Source organism: Pseudochaenichthys georgianus, chromosome 16, assembly GCF_902827115.2.
Source record: "Pseudochaenichthys georgianus chromosome 16, fPseGeo1.2, whole genome shotgun sequence".
In the NCBI taxonomy this organism is placed as follows: Eukaryota; Metazoa; Chordata; class Actinopteri; order Perciformes; family Channichthyidae; genus Pseudochaenichthys; species Pseudochaenichthys georgianus.
The window spans coordinates 26,297,774-26,316,628 of NC_047518.2; the positions used below are offsets into that span (position 1 = coordinate 26,297,774).

General features: G+C 46.4%; 2 protein-coding genes across 4 annotated transcripts in view; both read left to right on the top strand.

The window, feature by feature from the left end:
• osbpl3b (oxysterol binding protein-like 3b) overlaps nucleotides 1-1,478 on the top strand; it is a 59,435-nt gene extending 57,957 nt beyond the window's left edge. For all 3 annotated transcript variants that reach the window (XM_034103526.1, XM_034103525.1, XM_071206149.1), the window contains 2 exons: nucleotides 338-457; nucleotides 625-1,478. In XM_034103526.1, the coding sequence (XP_033959417.1) occupies nucleotides 338-457; nucleotides 625-721 (217 nt within the window). In that variant the 3' untranslated portion in view covers nucleotides 722-1,478. The remainder of the gene's footprint in view (nucleotides 1-337; nucleotides 458-624) is intronic.
• Nucleotides 1,479-14,064: 12,586 nt separating this feature from the next.
• gsdmeb (gasdermin Eb) lies at nucleotides 14,065-18,795 on the top strand. Its single transcript, XM_034103294.2, has 10 exons — nucleotides 14,065-14,166; nucleotides 14,608-14,825; nucleotides 14,904-15,108; nucleotides 15,386-15,560; nucleotides 16,183-16,303; nucleotides 16,398-16,478; nucleotides 16,727-16,854; nucleotides 16,952-17,114; nucleotides 17,235-17,308; nucleotides 17,431-18,795. Exons 2-10 carry the CDS (start codon nucleotides 14,615-14,617, stop codon nucleotides 17,656-17,658), a joined length of 1,386 nt encoding a protein of 461 aa, XP_033959185.1. The 5' UTR covers nucleotides 14,065-14,166; nucleotides 14,608-14,614; the 3' UTR covers nucleotides 17,659-18,795.
• Nucleotides 18,796-18,855: the final 60 nt, after the last annotated feature.

Consider the following 18,855-nt stretch of genomic DNA (forward strand, 5'->3'; position numbering starts at 1 on the left):
CATAGAAGCTGGGTTACAGTACGTAACCCCAGATACACATTCTTGACACACAACAATAATATTAAGAGAGCCATTAAGAGTGATTCAACTTATTTTAGCTCACATTTTGAAGGTTTAAAAAGTACACACAAACAGAAGAAGCACTTTGCCATCAAACTAAAAACAAACTGCTTTAGTTCTTCGGTTTCCTGAGTTATGTGTTCTCATATTCATAATTGGGTTATTTTATTGTAATAATTCAAAGCCAAGAAAACACGAGTGAAGATAACAAATTTGAATATTGAAGATGATTGTTTTAGTATGTTTGCATAATGAATGTGTCTGTGTCGGCTGGCAGACTGCTGGAGGAGGGGAACTTGGAGGCTGCAGAGGAACAGAAGCAGAGGATTGAACAGCTGCAGAGAGAGAGAAGGAGAGTCCTGGAGGACAACGTAACACATCAACCCAAATTCTTCAGGTCGCCCTAATAAGCAGATATATACACTTTTCACTAAGAAAATCATTATATGAGCCTGTTTTTGCTCTCAGTAGTGTTTTATGGAGATAGTAGAAGCTTGTGTCATAATTTCAGTTCCAACACACTTAACTATCTTTTACAGTATTCTTGTTTTTCTGCCTCCACAGGAAGTCAAAGGACGATACCTGGGTGAGCAACAACACATACTGGGAGCTGAGGAAGGACCTTGGCTTCACACAAATAGATTTTCCTACACTGTGGTGACCCCTGAACTACACCCCGCAAACACTTTGTTCTGCACAGAACTACTGTGATGCCGGCGTGGTTCTGATAATGTGACTGTATCCCAGTCTTACCATCCACATTCAGTGTTGGTCTTCTTTATTGCAGTTCATCAAAGTTATTGCCTTAATAACAAGTGCTTATGTAAGTTATGTTAAGTTATAACATTTTTATGCAAACATATATTGAGAATGTTGATACATTTAGGCAACTTTTGCCCATATTTTCACCTGATATGTTACACTGTATCACTCAAACTGAGAAAAAGGAAAAGTACTTTGTTTAAAGGATGATAAATCATTTTCATAACTGGTACTACTACACTAACTTAAAATGTATTGAACAACTGGTCACTTTCACTGTTTTCTAATCATGGACATTCTCTACCTCTGAGATAAACTAGCCTTGATATGCCATTGATGATGAAGTGTACACATCTGATATTTATTCTGCACCTGCCTGATGCCTTACTCGTCATACTCGTATTATTTAATTTATTTTGGTTGCATCTCTGAGATCCAAATTATATCTAAATCCATACTCAACGTTTCTTTCTGTTTCATAACTGTAATTACTGCTTTTTGCTATGATTGTGTGAATGATTGTGCCACTATGAGCAGCAGAAGCAACTATTTTTCACTGTATCTATTGCACCATTGTTTACTTAGACCCTGGGCTTTGGGATCAAACGTGTCCAAAACTATGCTCCATGAGATCAAATAAAGTCTCTGATGCGTTTTGTTTTTGTGGTGTCATTGTGACTTCGTATTTGAAACATTCAAAAGTTAAAGCCTGACTGTTAGCGTAATTTACACATAACTGAGACACTGCTTTGACAGACTCTTGTGTGATTTTTGGTTGAATCTGCACACACGGTAAAAATCATATAACACTTGTGACAACCCTGTGGTTGTCCACCATGTGGTGCTGTTGTAACCTGGGTTTTACTTGTAATCAGCAGTGATGAGACCCACCTGTGGCACCTGGTTCCAGTATTTAAGATAAGATAAGATGAACCTTTATTAATCCCCGAGGGGAAATTCAGTTGTCCAAACCAGCAACAGGGTAAGCGTGAAAAAACAGGCTCTCTCCATTTTCACTATTCACAATGGTTAGCTTTTTAAGGTAATGAGTACGGTAGCTCTTTAAACGTATGTATATTTTATAGGAAAAAACAGATATTATTTGATGTTTGAATATTGCTTTGGCCCGAATTTCATCACCTCTCCTTTCCTAACTTTTTGGTATTTTTTGCAGATATTGTATTATTGTTGGGGCAAATTCATCACGCCCTAACACATCTCAACAAGCCTTCTCATACACTTGCAAGTTTAAACATTTTGAACTGTACCCGACAGCTGCATAAAGAGGGGACAGCACAAAGAGAGCAGAATGTGTTCATTAAGCATTGTGGCAACACATTTCCGCACAGTATACATTACCACTGGGTTACCCAGGACAAATGTAACAGGTATTTCTGTTGATAGCCCCAGTCTTCACGAGTGTGAGTGTATGAGTTGGGATCTTTTTATTCACAACACTTTCATAGTTCAGATGTGAATTAAAGAAAGATTGGTGCAGTGTGTGGAGATTGTTGTTTTGCCATGGTCCCTGCCGGAGATTCGTGTCCCTGCTTGTCACACATTCCACAGCTTTACCCTCCCTGCTCCTCCTCCGCTCTTTTCCTCTTTCTTATATTGTGCCTGCCTGATGTCTTCCATCCATTCTCTTTATCAAATATATGAATCCGACCAGTATACTTGGGAAGACCCGTACAGCTGTGTTACATCTCTTCTGTTTACTGTGTGTTCTGCGGTCTCGTCTATATCCTGCTGGCAGCAGCCTGTACATCTGCCAGTCTGTGTGTGTTCCCTGATATCTTATTTATAAATGTATCGGCTGAGAGGCGAGTACTTCAGGGGCTGCAGTATCATTGCCGAGATACTGCTGGAAAAGTATTAAGAAGATTTGGAAAGAAACTGAGGTTACCTACTGTAACCCAGCTTCTATGAGTAAATGGTGCAGCCCTCTAACCCCCTAAACGCACCAGGAGCGTCTGCGCCGCGTTACGTTGCGGCTGCGCCGCGCTGCGACCTAACACACCAGGCGCGTTTCAAAACGTTGCGGAAGCGGAGCGTCGTGTGTGCAGCCTCGCAGTTCTTAATTAACTTTAAAACATTAATATGTAGTTGTTACCTTCCACTCCACAAACTGCAGCGACTAAAAACCAGGCCTTGTCCTTTCTGATGTTGTCCTTGTAAAAAGCATTGGTTACATCGTATAAAATGGTGTGTTTCTCCACTTCCTGTCACGATTCTCATGTTTTGTCACGTTTGTAGTTTTGTCTGTGTTGGTGTTTTTCTTGTCCTTGGGTTTTATTGTGTAAAGTGTTCACCCCCGTTTCCTGCCTGTCTGCTTTATGTCTGTTTCCCTCCCTGATTACCCGATTGTGTTCACCTGTTGTCCTTGTGTTTCTCCTCCCCTGCCCAGCTGTGTCTTGTTCTGTGATTACCCTTCTGTGTATTTAGTCTTCCCCTGTGTTCCATGTCGGTTCATTGTTTCCCCTCCATGTTATTTCACGGTCTGTGTTCCTTGTGCAGCTTTATTGGATATTTTGGATTCTGCCTTGTTTTTGCCACAGCTTTATTATTTAATAAAGCTCGCTTTTCGTTATTCTGCATTTGAGTCCTACCTGCTTCACCCATTCGTAACAGAATGAACCGACCAAAAATGGACCCAGCGGATATGGAAGATTTTGAGTTAGATCTGTTCGATCTAGACTTTTCCCTTCAATGTTATCATGCCGAGTGGAAAGGAACTTCTTCTAGAAAGGACAAAGAGGCTATTCTCGAGAGGGCACGAATGGAGGTGGCCGAAATACCTTGGTTGAGGAGTTCGTTGCCGGAGTGGTTACAGCTTTTCACAAGTTGTCCTGAGGACTGGTCCGACGCATCTAACCCTTTCCTCGGATCCGACTACGGTCCTGTTGGAGGTCCACAGAGTCTCCAAAGAGCCTCTAGGAGACGCAGGGCCAGGATTCCAGCCCGTGCTCCAACAGCCATGATCCCGGCTTCAGTTCCGGTTTCCACAGCCATGGATCCATGCACCAGTACCGGCCCGCAGAGCTATGTTTCCTTGCTCGATTACCTGGCCCACACAGCCATGGTCCAGGCCTCGGTTCCGGTTCCAGCGGCTCCAGTTCCAACCTCAGACCTTTTCTCAGGAACCCGTCTGGCGTTTGGAGGTCCACGGAGCCTCCAAAAGGTCTCTGGAAGATGCAAGGCCAGGATTCCAGCCCGTACTCCAGCGGCTCCGGCTCCGGCTCCAGTGCCGGTCCCAGCAGCCATGGTTCTGGCCCCAGCGGCCATGGTTCCGGCCCTGGTTCCGGCCTCAGCAACCATGGTTACAGCCCCAGTTCTGGTCCCAGCTGCCATAGTCCCTCCTCTAGTCCCTTCCCTAGTCCCTCCTCAGGTCACTTTCCTAGTCCCTTCTCCAGTCCCACCTCTAGTCACTTCCCTAGTCCCTTCTCCAGTCCCCCTTTTAGTCACCTCTCTAGTCCCTTCCCTAGTCCCTTCTCTAGTCCCATCTCCAGTTCCCTCTCGAGTCCCCTCTCCAGTCACCTCTCGAGTTCCATCTCTAGTTCCTACTCAAGTCCCGCCTCTAGTAAATTCCCTAGTCCCATCTCTAGTCCCTCTTCTAGTCACTTCTCCAGTCCCCTCTCGAGGTCCCTCCTCTAGTCCCTCCTTTAGTCCCTGCTCGAGTCCCCTCTCTAGTTCCCCTCTCAAGTCCCCTCTCGAGGTCCCTCCTCTAGTTCCTCCTCTAGTCCCTCCTCTTGTTCCTCCTCTAGTCCCCTCTGGAGTTCCGTCTCTAGTTCTCCTCTCGAGTCATGTCTCAAGTCCCTACCCAATGTCCTGGTCTGTTGGAGGTTCCGCTGGGGGTCCTGCCAACTCCATGTCCTGTCCCGTTGGAGGCCCCGTCGACTACTCCTCTGCCGGGGGTCCTACCAATCGTATGTCTGTCCCGTTGGAGGTCCCGCCGTCTGCTCTCCTGCCGGGGGTCCTGCCAGCTCCTTGTCCCATCTCGTTGGAGGTCCCACCGACTGCTCTCCTGCCGGGGGTCCTGCCAACCCTTTGTCCTGTGCCGTTGGAGGCCCCGCCGACTGCTCTTCTGCCGGGGGTCCTGCCAGCTCCTTGTCCTGTCCCGTTGGAGGTCCCGCCGACTACTCTCCTGCCGGGGGTCCTGCCAACTACTCTTCTGCCGGGGGTCCTGCCAACCCTATGTCCTGTGCCGTTGGAGGTCCCGCCGACTGCTCTCCTGCCGGGGGTCCTGCCAATCCTATGTCCTGTTCCTCTGGGGGTCCCGCCGACAACTCTTCTGCCGGGGGTCCTGCCAACCCCTTGTCCTGTTCCGTTGGAGGCCCCACCATCACCTGTCTCACCGGGGGTCCTGCCAACTACTGGTCCTCTTCCGTGGGGGATCCTGCCGAAGCCTGTCCCACTGGCTCCGGTTCCTGTTCGGCCGACACCGGGTCCTGTCCGGCCTCCGGAGCTGTCTGGTCTTCGCCCTCGAGCCCGGCCCCCTGAGAGCCGCGGTCTTCTCCCTCGAGCCCGGCCCCCTGAGTGCCGCGGTCTTCGTCCTCGGCCCCCTGACTCTTCCTGCCGCTGCTTTTGCCCTAATGCACGGCCCCCTGAGTTTGCCCGCTGTGGCCTTCGCTCCTTTTTGAAATTTGCCTTGCCCCCAGGCCGTCCACCCGAGACCCCCTCCTTGGTCTCTGCCTTGCCCCCGGGCCTTCCGCCCGAGACCCGTCCTCCAGACCCCCTCCACCCACCCTTTCTTGGCCCTAGTTATGTGTCCTCCCTCCGGTCCCCCTCCACCCACCCTGCTGGACCTTTTTTTTTTTGGGACGTCTGGGATCCGTCCCTTGAGGGGGGGGTTCTGTCACGATTCTCATGTTTTGTCACGTTTGTAGTTTTGTCTGTGTTGGTGTTTTTCTTGTCCTTGGGTTTTATTGTGTAAAGTGTTCACCCCCATTTCTGCCTGTCTGCTTTATGTCTGTTTCCCTCCCTGATTACCCGATTGTGTTCACCTGTTGTCCTTGTGTTTCTCCTCCCCTGCCCAGCTGTGTCTTGTTCTGTGATTACCCTTCTGTGTATTTAGTCTAGTCTTCCCCTGTGTTCCATGTCGGTTCATTGTTTCCCCTCCATGTTATTTCACGGTCTGTGTTCCTTGTGCAGCTTTATTGGATATTTTGGATTCTGCCTTGTTTTTGCCACAGCTTTATTATTTAATAAAGCTCGCTTTTCGTTATTCTGCATTTGAGTCCTACCTGCTTCACCCATTCGTAACACTTCCATTATGAACACCTCGTCGTCCATTGTGCGTATCGTAGTGGAGGTGTTGTGATGAAGGAGGGGGGTCTGCTAAATTAGTATATATGCGGGATGGGCCTGGCCCGGATGCTCACCTTTCCACTTCCTGCGAGGGGGGGGCTGCCTGCCCGACCTTACCTTACGGCTGCGCCGCGGCAAAAATAGGATTCATCCTAATTTTAGAGAAGCGCTGCGCCGAGCCGCTTCTGGGACGCGTCTGAGCCGTAATGCGGCGCGTGTGGTGGAATAGCACCCATTGACTAGAGTGGCCACGATCCTTACGACCGGCGCGGCCGTAACGCGGCGCAGACGCTCCTGGTGCGTTTAGGGGGTTAGGCTATCGCTATTGGGTTATCCCTCTGCGCCCCCGCGCAGCACTGAAAACTTGTAGTCCACGCCCACCCGCTAGGTGGGCCCCACCCTCGGGCCTCCTTCCGGTATAAGTAGGAAGGGGGCCCGGCAATCTGCTCCCATACAATATAACTTCAGCTTCGTAGAGCCAGTGGGGCTTAGCGGGCTGCGCCATTTACTCATAGAAGCTGGGTTACAGTAGGTAACCTCAGTTCTATTTCGTATATGGCTTCGCCCTCTAAGGCTATCGCTATTGGGTTAAGGGCGAAGCATGATGTAGTCTGCGCCCCACTGGGTCCGCCCGGCACTAGAAGCACAGACACACCTGCTCAATAACACCCCCCTGCCTGTTGTGCCATGCGTAATGGCGCATCACCGTCCCTGGAACATAGCAAAACATGCCTATCTTCCCGACGGGGTGAAGGCTGGGAACAATAAATACTGGCCGCTGTGAGAAAGTAGAGACGAAAGTCCCACCTTGCCCAGCGATCATAGAGGGGGAACAGCAGCTCTCTGCGTGTCAGACAGGTAGGAGAGCGCACCGCTGGATCCCTGACGCCACTCACTCTGACCAGGCACTCCGTACAAAGTGTGTCAGAGGAAAAAGGAACATCCCTCCTATAAGAGGGAAAAAGGGCCGCTCTCCGTGTGCCAAGAGGCAGGAGAGAGGCGCACAGCTGGTTCCCTAACGTCACTCACTCCGACAGGACACCCAGTATAGGGTGTGTCAGAGAGGAAAAAATAAAAATGAATACATGAACAGGGGGAAGACCAAGATGCAGCAGTGCAAATATCTTCCACTGACATTGCTCCTTGCAAAGCCGTGGAGGAGGAATTCCTCTGGTGGAGTGCGCATTGATGTTCTCCGGGGGATCCACCCCAGAGGAGACATATGCCTGTGACACAGCCTCACACAGCCAGTGTGACAGCCGTTGTGCAGACAGAGGTTGCCCGATCGAGCGCTCTCTATAGTGCAAAAACAGGCGCTGAGAACGGCGCCAGGCCGCCGTGCGCGCCACATAGCAAGACAGCGCGTGCACAGGACAGAGGAGATGAGACGTGGCTTCTTCCTCCGACCTGTGAGGAGGGGGAAAGAAGCCAGCCAGGGTGATCACTCTTGACCTAAAAGAGTTGTGATGACCTTAGGCATGAAGCCGGGTTAGGGCGTAAAACAGCTGAACTGCCATCTCCTTGGATCCGGAGCTCTGACGGAGCCACAGAGAGAGCAGACAAATCACTCACCCTTTTCTCTGATAGAGCCAAAAGTAGTACTACTTTGGCTGAACACAGTTTAAGGGGAACCTGGGGTTCAAATGGGGCTTTGCTTTAGTGCGCGTAACACCAAAGCCAAATCCCACTGAGGCGCCAGTGTGTGTGACACAGGTCTGAGTCTCAATACTCCTTGCATACAACGGCTGCTGCGAGGGAGTTTCCACATGCTGCATTTCACTCCGTCTCTCATCATGAGGCGCGTACACGCCCAGAGGATGAGAGGTGTGTGTATGCTGTCCACACGAGGCGTTATAACGGTGCTCGTGGATTTATTATGACCGTGTGTAGGAGGCATATCTGGGACAGAGGAATGCCGCGAGCTCTGCAGTTTATAAACCAATAGGTTAAAACCACAGGCTTCTGCAGCGAATTAACCACCTCTGGAGTGTCCCCCTGTTGGAAGAGACCCAGGGGGATCATCACGTGACCAGCTGACGCCAACGCCGAGCAGCTGCGTCACGGAGAGGGCTGTGTGGGTTGTGACATGCCGGAGGAGAGCTGTCAGTTCTCATTCATAACACTCCGTTCGATGTCTCACTATGGGATGCGCCTCATCACGGAGCAAACAGAAGCATCAATCTCATTACGCCAATCCTGATTGGCTGGTGATCTTGACGTCAGCGTCAGGGAATTCACACCCTATAAGTAGCTTGCGCCACGACGCATGCGTCATTCAAACACCTCTTCTCGCTTCAGAGCACATCTCTATAGTAGCCGGACAAGCTTAACGGTCCACAGACTGAACCCAAATATATCCGTTTCGGTCGACGGGCGCTCGCCGGCTACTCCTTCTACTTTGCAGGAAGACGGTAATACTAACGCAGTTAGTATTGAAATCGACCTCGCCCTTCTCTTCCCCGGAATGTAAGGTAGGTCTGATTTTTTCAAGCTAGCAACACACCTGTTGCTAGCTCGCTCCCTCACTATCGACACCACGGTAGCGAGGAAGTTTTTTCTTTTCTCTTCCCCACGGAGGAGGAAAGGATTAAAGGAGCATACTGTCACACCAGTCAGTATTCTCCGGGAATAAAAGACCCACACCGTCCTTTTCTCCGGATTAAGGACAGGGTGGTAACACCTTTTTCTCCCAATTTACCTGTTGAGAGCGGGTCCTCTCCACGCCACGAGGCGAACAAGATGGACGCCTCTCTACCTCACACCAGAGGAGTCAGGGACTCGGTGGCTCGACTCGGTGGCTCGACTCTGCGGCTGCGGGTTGAAGATCTCGGGCACAGACACACACCAGGTCTGCTCGTCCTGCCTCGGGCTGGAACACGCCCGAGGCGCTATCGACAACCCCGGCTCGTGCGGCCGGCAGTCAAGACGCGGGGGCGTCCGCCGCAGGGGGTCCTGCTCCGACAGGCTAGCTTGGCGTGCTAGCCGTCGGCGGAGGCTCTTCACGGTGAAGCGGACACAATGTCCGCACGAGCCGGGGTTGTCAGAACTGCAGAACCGGAATCCCGTGCCCTGGCAGGCCGGGACCCTGTGACGGCAAGACACAAGGGAACGGGACCCCACGCTTTACCGAGCTGGGGCTCCCGGTTAGACCTCACCATGGTCTCACCCGCGGAGGATGTCCTCGAGCTGGACTACGATGAGGACGAAGAGGACGCCTCGGTGTTCCTCCTGTCCGAGTCGGATGAACATGAAGAGGACATCTTCATGTCATCGGCTCAGGCTGCAAAGCCTGGAGCGAGGGCTGCTCTCCCGGGCGATAGCACACCAGCTTCGCCCTGTCTGAGCATGGACCTGCAGGCCGTGTGTAAACGCGCCGTGGCCAGACTCGACATCCCGTGGCCTGAAATGGCCAAGGAGACCTCCAGGTCCCGCTACGAAGGGAAACATTTTCCCCAAGCAGCGCGGACGAAGAGGCAACTCCTTCCGGTCTTCCCGGAGATGTTGGATGAGGTGTCGGTCTCGTGGAGAGACCGGCCCTTCAGCAACAAGGTCCCAATCCAGGGTGCCTCCTCCCTAGACTGTGACAGAATGGAGAAGCTCGGCCTGCTCCACATACCGCCCATGGAACCGCTGGTAGCGGCCCACCTCCTACCGAGGATGGGCCCGTCACCAAGCAGGAACCCCACGCTGCCAGCAAAGTCGGACCGATTTCAGTCAACAATGACAGTCCTACAAAGCCGCAGCGTTGTCCGCCAGGGCCCTGAATGTGTCCTCGCTGCTAACCGCTTACCAAGCAGAGCTCTGCGAGGACCTGTCGGGTAACCCGGGGGCAGCCACTCTGGACGAGATGGCAGCGCCCCGAGTCCCCAGCCCAGGCTGGAGACGAGGGCGAGCTGGCCTAGAAATGCTCCGGTTCCGGCTACAGCTCAGGCGCAGCCAACCCAGAATTTCGGCCAGCAGTCGAGGAAGAAGAAGCGAGCGGCGTGACAGCCCCTCCTTCTCCCCTCTGTGACAGAGCTGGAAGTCCACGGTTCCCCAGCTCTAAATGTGTTCCCACCGCCTCAAGAGATGCCTCAACACCATCCTCAAGTCCGCACAAACACATGTCACACATTTGTTGATTTTTCTGTCATAAAACATTTGCCGCTGACGCATCCAGGCTTCAGGCCGAGGGCGCAGCTCAAAAAAATTAAAAGAAAAACAATAAAAACCAATAAACAGCCAGTCAACTGTACCCCTTCTGAGAGCAGCCACGGCATCTCTCAAAAGGCGGATTACAGGCGGGTCTGTGAAGGGCGCATGCGCAGTGCCAGCTGGGGCTTTAAAGGCACCACCGTCACGCGCATGCGCAGTGCCGGCTGGGGTTGTGAAGGCACCACCGTCATGCGCATACGCAGTGTCGTCAACTGTTCCCCTTCTGAGAGCAGCTACGGTATCTCTCAAAAGGCGGATTACAGGCGGGTCTGTGAAGGCACCACCGTCACGCGCATGCGCAGTGTCGGTGGGGATTGTCGAAAAGGAGCACCACTGTGTTCAGACACTAGAGGGCCCCATAACACAACAAATAGAGACTCAGAGGGGAAGAGACGTGACATCTCCACTGGCGCTAAGGAGCATGTGGAAGATGCTCACATCATCTGCTTGGGGTTTCAAGACAGTAACACGGGGCTACAGACTCCAATTCGCTGTCACCGCCCCTCGCTTCTCGGGCATTCTGCATTCGCAGGCCCGAGGAGAGTCAGCCCATATTCTGGAGAGAGAGATTCTCTCACTCCTAGAAAAGAGGGCTATATCTATTGTACCCGCCGAGCAGAATATAAGTTCAGAATGCTCACTCACACATCTCATAATACAGAGGATCCCCTTCGGTCTGTCTCTCAGTCCAAGGGTGTTTGTATGATGTACGGAAGCCGCGATAGCCCCGTTAAGACAACAGGGTATTCGCCTGGCGACCTACCTGGATGACTGGCTGCTTCTCGCACAGTCGGAGCAGGAGGCTGTTACGCAGACAAATGTCCTCGTAAAGCACCTGCTCAACCTGGGTTTCATAATAATGACAGAGAAGAGCATGTTGTGCCCCGCGCAGCACTTGTTTTTGCAAGGCGAGGCGAGGCACAAAAAATGAAAGACATTAAGAAAAAATACATGGATAAAAGTTACAGTGCAGTCTAAAATATGAATAGTTCAATTAAAAGCAGCGACAAAGCAGCGGAGTTTGTTCCAGATATTTGGAGCATAATAACTAAACGCTGCTTTACCATGATTAGTTCTGACTCTGGGGACAGAAAGCTGACCAGTCCCTGAAGACCTGAGAGATCTGAATGGTTCATAATTTAGCAGGAGGTCAGAAATGTAATTTGGGCCTAAACCATTCAGTGCTTTATAAACCAGCAGCAGTATTTTTTAAATCTATTCTTTGACACACAGGAAGCCAGTGTAAAGACTTCAGAACAGGAGTGATGTGATCCACTTTCTTAGTGTTAGTGAGGACTCGAGCAGCAGCGTTCTGAATCAGCTGCAGCTTAATAGATTTTTTAGTGAGACCTGTGAAGACACCATTGCAGTAGTCCAGTCTACTGAAGATAAAAGCACAAGTTTTTCCAAATCCTGCTGTGACATTAGTCTTTTAATCCTAGATATATTCTTTAGGTGATAGTAGGCTGATTTAGTAACTGTTTTAATGTGACTGTTGAAACTCAGGTCAGAGTCCATGACTACACCTAGATTTCTGGCTTTATCTGTTGGTTTGAACATTGCAGACAGAAGCTCAGCGCTCACTTTTGTGACCTTTTGTGATCAAACCAAGGTTTGATGATTGATAGGTGTGTGGGCTATCTTTTTTTTGACACACAGAAAAATGTTATAATAAACATACTGTATGTGAAATGGATATATCCGCCTTCTTTCATCTTTCCATTCCCACAACAATATACATAAATAAATGGCATATTTCGGACATAGTTCGAATGGTGATTAATCATGATTAATTCATTTTTAAACTGTGATTAATCTGATTAAAAATTGTAATCGTTTGACAGCCCTAATATATTCATATTCTTATCCAAGGTAACTCCACCACTGTGTAAACTCTCTGTATGAGTCAAGGTAATGGTCACTCTCGTGCAGCTCACACTGTTTTTATTGCAACTGTGTCACAGGACGACTTGTTTTACAGCCTCAAGCCACATAAAAATGGAGTGACTGCGGGTGATCAATTTAGTTATTTAGCCTTTGTGCGCACCCTTTTGTAAAAAGATAGCACAAATAGCAAAACACCACCAGAGGCTCTTGGATCCAGCAATGTGTGTGTCATGCCTCAGTAAAAGTGTTAGCCAGAGGGAACAATGCTGATGGTTTTGTCATCCCCAGAGATGTGGGGTATATTATCACTATACTGTATAGGCCTACTACGGTGTATATCCTCCTGGGACCCAGCCCATTGATACATGTCCACTGTAGTGGACATTTTGTTAATATGCATCTTCTTTTACTCTTTTGAGCTACTCTACCAATCCCTGATGTACTGTACAGAGGACATCCTGGGCTTTCCAGTGATATGTCATTGGTTAAAATTGCATGCTGGGAAGTTCCTCTGTCTTTTCATCCAAAATGGCTGACATACCAAAAACAACATTTTATAGAAGTGGGAGGAGAAGTCAAATATTATTGATTAATTGTTATTTTTAATCTGAAAATCATATAGTTCTTGTTTATTTACATGTGAGGAACTATATAATTAGTTCTGAAAGCAATTCAATACTTCAAGTTTTGAAATGGCAGCTATTTTATAAATGTCCATTCTAGTGGATGTCAGGACCATCTTCATGGACTTAATGACTCAATATTTTTGCAGGAGACGGAACTGAAGCAGACATTTTCTGTACCAGATAGTTCAGGAAGATTAAGATGTTGAGCTCTCAGATCATGAGAGAGATGAGGATTTCACACCTGGGATAGAAGAGGGTCAAGAAGAAGGGGGGAAAAGATGCAGGATGCTCCATGAGCGCACAGATAGATACATAGAGACAGATAGGGACGAGCTGGAAAGACATGGCCCCCCGTGGGCCAAGAGTAGCACGTATGTCTTATTGTTGTTTTTATTTTTAAGTGGAGCCATGACAAATGAGAATTGCCTCAGGAATGTCAAGTTTCAATCAATCAATCAATCAATCAATCAATGTTTATTTATATAGCCTAATATCACAAATGTTACATTTGTCTCAGTGGTCTTCACAGTGTGTACAGAATATCAGTATGAAAATAAGTTTGTTTCTATGAGCATGGTCAAATGGAGACCACATCCATACAACTAGTCAAGATGACCCTACAGCCTGTGCTGACTGGAGTCAATGAGGTACTTTCCCATGATTGACTACAAAGTCTTTGAAGATCTGGAAAGATTCACCAAAAAACAAGCTAATTTTGTATTGACCAAATAAACAGCAATGTTCAGATCAATTACTTATTCATGTTTTAAATAAAGGTGAATGTATTATTGTATTAATATCACTCTATAACCATAATACGTTACATAGTCCATCTGTTAATTTTGGCTGTCTTTTCAAACCAATATGGTCCCGACGTCCTCTACAGTGGACATACTGTAACATTTTTAAATAAAATAAAATAAAAAAAGTCTAAATTGCAAGATGTTTTTTTAACCCTAAATAGGTAGGAAATCACAAAAAAAAGGAAATTGGAAGACACTTTTTTTCCTCGGGTCCCAGGAGGATATATAGTGTTATACAGTCTAATTTAAATGTAAAGTATTAGTGTGTATATAGTTAAATTCTTACTTAAAATGCTGCTTACTAAATCTGAATCTGAATCAGAAACTGAAGCTTACAATAATTAGCTTGAACTGGTTTAACACATCAATCATTCCAGTGAAGACAGGGCGGGGCTTATTTATTTCAAAACAAGTGAGATCTTGTTGTCACTGCACAACCGTTCTACAGTATGAGGAAGCATTGTCTTTAGAAATCTGACATTGAAACGTATTTCTTCTCTGGATCATTACTAAAACTGAGATTTGTGGTAAGCGGTTAAACTCGTAGCATTTGTTTCGACGCTGTTTTTGTTCTGCAAGCCGGCGAATTCACGAGCAAAACGACTGAGAGTCGGTGTTTTGCTGGTGCTAAGTGTAGCATGCGTTTTCAATGAAAGTGCGTGTTTGCAAGTGGTTATTTCTTTGAGTATTCTTTATTTCGTGTCGCTTGACATGCGTTAGAAGAACAGTAAGGTAAGGGTATTACACACGGAGAATCTCACATTCTTCTAGCTAAAGACTACACTAGGCTAAGACTTTTTCAGGACATTTTCAATTGCAGAAAATACTATGACTTTTGGTTTAAAAAACTATTAAACAAATATACTGGGACTTTTTTGACAGTTTGACATTTTTTATAAAATGTTCAACACATACACCTGTTTTGTTATGCCATACTATGCTACAACTGTGTCAATATGTTTTTCCAGCTGAGAGATGTTTGCCTCAGCCACCAGAAACTTTGTGGAGGAGGTGGATCCTCGAGGTTTGCTTATCCCAGTATCCAGCCTGAACGACACCATTGACCTCCTCACGGTGGTGGTGAAGCATAAGCGTTTCTGGTTCTGGCAGAAACCAAAGTATAAGCCTACTGATTTTAATTTCAATGATATACTATTACCAACAGGAGACACACATATAATGCCTGGTAAACAGCATACCTCTTACTTGATTCATAATTGTTTTAATGATCACAGAACACCTAAATGTTTCACTGTTCACACAGGTGTCACTGAGTCAGACTTCATCACATACAACGGGATATACGGTGACAACATTCAGGGTTCTGTAGAAATATCAGCAAACTCAGCCTCAGCCAATGCCAATTTGAACCTGGAGGGTAAAGAGTCATCCAAACTCCAGTCCTCCTTTGGAAGTTTGAAGAAGGAGGAAGTGGATGTGAACAAACTGCTGTGTGACTCCAAAACCAGGTTCATTTCCCCCATCTGTTTCTACTGTCTTCTCTTATAGAGTTAAATGGGTTTGAAAGAAAAACACTGTAAATATGACATCTGACATGCAGTGTGTTAAAGATCTGGGAGCAGGAATGAACTTTGTACTACCATAAAGTTGCACGCAACAGGTGTTTCAGTTCAAGATTAACACCAGTTTTTTGTTTAGGATAAGTAGGTATGTTATCAGTTTCCCAGTACAAAGAACGTTCCCTGTAAAACATTACAGTATATATTTTTTAATTCAACATTTCAGGGTCCTGGATATGTCCCATTCCCTGATCCAGCAGGTGAAGGAGAAGCAGAGGCGGGTGTTTGGGATTGTGAAGGAGCGGATTGTGACCACTCAGCCCTGTTCGGTCATAGAGGAGGTGCAGCAGGGAGCTCAGTGTGCAGGAGGACTGAGCATCTGTGGGCCGCAGAGCTTAAAGGTACACTCATAAACTCATTCTTATGATAGTGATTGCACAAATCATTCTTTAACTGTTATATAATTAACATGATATTCCAGCAATGTGTGTTTTTTTTTTTTCAGAAAGACTTGTGCCTATTTGTACTGTTTGCACAATGTTTATCTTTATTGTGCTAACATTCTTTGGTACAACGCCCTCAGTTAATGCCAGCCTACTTTTGCGTTGGGATTCTTCATAATCCTGTAATGGGGAAGAGAAATAGTTTTTCTAGTTAAGAGGAACCGAAATGTTTGCCATTCACACTGGAAATTCTCTGTTGGTGGAAAATTGATTTTCTCTTCCTCTTTCATAATTTGGTTCTTCTTCTTACTGTTGCTAAAAACGGAAAGGAAGAAAAAGCCTTCTCTCTTTGATAGAGAGAGACACATCAAAGCATTTACTGTTTATGTCCTAGATTGATGAAAATGTATCTGATATCAAATGTAATTGTAGCAGCATTCTTATTTCCACATCTTTTGGTATTAAACACCCCAGAAAATATCCCTTTCATCACCAGAAACAATCATTTCTTGTTTTAGAGTGGATATTTCCTTAAAGTGGTATGCGTTTTGTTAAAATGTTATGCGTTTGGACTCTGCAGGTGTCGTTGAAAGAGAATGGGAGCTTGAGTAAAGACAGTAACATCAACATAGAGATTCCCATCCATACTACCATCGCCTATGCTCTCATAGAGCTAGAAATCAAACAGAATGGACGTTATGGTGAGCAATAATTCACACACATCTGAATAGACTCTTATCATTATTACATTTCACATTGGGTTGTTTGAAATGTAACATGTTGTATTTTCCACAGGGCTGTGTCTGATGTCAGACATCAATGGGGGTTTTGAAGCCGATGGCCCTGGAGACTCTTATTCTGCCCACCTTAGACAAGGTAAATTACTGTTTTCTTCTCTGTAGCCATAATACTTGTGACAAAGATGATCGTTACAGCAGACGACGTGTTCAAAAATGCATGTTGCTATGAAGTCACAAAGGGCCTCCGGAGATTGAAAGCCTCCTGTCTGATGGTTATGGTGTTGTTACTGTTCAGCATGTGCTTTGACCTGTATATTAAATGCTCTCTGTGGATGTTTTTGCTTTACATTTCTTAATCCAATGTCCACTTTGTTTTGTGTTCAGAGCTGGAGGAACTGAGTGAACATTTCCAGGTCCTTTCTGATCTTCCTGCCACCACAAGGTCAACTCTGTTCCTCCAAATCACAAAGGTTATGAGTGACCCAGGGGCCGTCAGTGTACTGCAGGATGTGGTAGGTGGGGACAGAGAGGTTATATGGAGTAGCTAGCATTAGCAACTTCTGTTACATTGTTGCATTTTTTTAATCTGATTGTCTTCTGGTGTCTCAGCTGGAAAATATGTGCCAGGATGAGAAACCTGCTCTGGGTGATATGACAGCGACAGAGGCCCAGAAACAGAAGATCCAAGCCATTCTGGAGCTTTTGGAGCAGGCTGGTGAAGAGTCCCCACAAGTCCTTCCAGCCCTTTACCTTGTCACTTGCGCCATTGATGGTGAGAAAGTTGTGCTCTGTGTAGCCTTCATTACTAAAGAGAAATGTAGCTTGAAGTCCTCAAGCTCTCAAAAAAAACGTTCTGTTTTTATCCTGTAACGCCTGTAACTTTGTCTTTCAGAGCTTACAAATGATTGTCTTGCTTTCTTGGGAATGTGCTGCAGCCTCTCATTGTTACAGTCTCTGGAGCTACTGGTTAGTAAAGCCAGTTTTTACAACTAAGAACAGAACACAACATGTTATGGGAGGTCTTCTCTTTTGAATTATGCATCAACTTGATTTAGTTTCCTGTTATCTTTTTGTTACACCTCTTCCAGATTCAGTGTGCATCGGGGAAGGGGGAGTTGCCTCTAAACAGCGCAGGCCTAGCTGCACTGACAGAAGACAACTTTGAAAAGACTGAACATCTGTTTGCTGCCTCCAATGTGTCCCTGAAGAGAGACGGGGACACAGTGAAGACAGAAATAAAACCCCAGCCAGGACAGCTCCCTCTGGTCCTGTGTATCGCCGTCAGAGGTCTCTTCTCCTTGGCCCGCTGTGATTAACTAAAGACCTTTATATCCACCGGAAGCTAACTCTACACTGGACAGAGGTTAGCAAGTAGATCAAGTGTTATTAGTCAGTGTTTTTTCCCCTCTTGTTGGTGCTGTAGAACTTCCACATTTAATATAATGTTCTAAATATAACGATGCCAAAACAATTAGTCATGTAAAGCTTTAGTTCATCTATGACACATCTTCAATTTGACAATCAATTACTTGAGGTCGTGGATTGTCAAAAAAACAAGCATTTTGAAGACATTATCCTGATTGTAGCCCAGATTTTAACATGGAAAAAAACCAATTAATGACTTTTAAAATGTTTCATTTTGACAATATTACTTATGACACAAGGAATGGTACCCTACAAGTTGTGCGTTACTAAGTTAGCCCACACTTTCAAACCAAACACTTGTGATTCATTAATGTGTGTGTTATGTACAGTATAATATTCAGATAGAAACAAAAGGTTTGATGACAGGAACCTGGATTTAGGATCTTATTTGGGGTAATGTCACTTAGGAGGTCAATTCCTAGTATTTTATAGAAGCATTGCCTTTCAGTGTTCTCATCTAACCACGTTTCCTGTATGTTGAATTGCCATTGTCTTGAATATGTTATGCTGGGATCAATATCATGTCTCCGTCCTTGAGGCCAACCAAATCTTGATCTGAAACTTGTTCTCAAAATTCTTATAAGCTTTAGATTTGTTATGTTTTTTTTTATCTGCTCCCTGATCTCACAGCTAATTGTAAGTGGCTACTGCCTGAGATCGCATGCTGTGTTTTTATTAAATGTGCCAACTGCTAGGAATGTCTTAGGGAAGATGGCATTTAGATGCTCAGCTCCACTGTCTTGGAATAGTCTGCAATTGAAATGGAAACTGAACAATCTGGTGCCACTAAATGTTTTTAAAGCTCGGTTGGATGCTACTCAATCGGAAGCTGTTGGTACCTGTTCATGTGGATAGTTATGTAAATTGTAAATACCTGTAATGATGCTGTCCTTTTGTTGTTCTGTTTATGTTTTTTATGTTTCATGCGGAACCTACTTGAGCAGGTCTCCCTTGAAAAAGAGATCAATGATCTCAATGGGATACACCTGGATAAATAAAGGTTTCAAATGAAATGTAACATCTTTTCACTTGGTTTCAACGTTCCTTTTTGATTGTGAAGCATTGTTTAAGGTTTTTACAATTTAGAA

Coding starts and splice junctions, on each gene's coding strand:
- gsdmeb (XM_034103294.2), top strand. CDS start 14,615: ATGTTTGCCTCAGCCACCAGAAACTTTGTGGAGGAGGTGGATCCTCGA. Junction 14,826..14,903: donor AGACACACATATAATGCCTG/GTAAACAGCATA, acceptor CTGTTCACACAG/GTGTCACTGAGTCAGACTTC. Junction 17,309..17,430: donor TACAGTCTCTGGAGCTACTG/GTTAGTAAAGCC, acceptor CACCTCTTCCAG/ATTCAGTGTGCATCGGGGAA.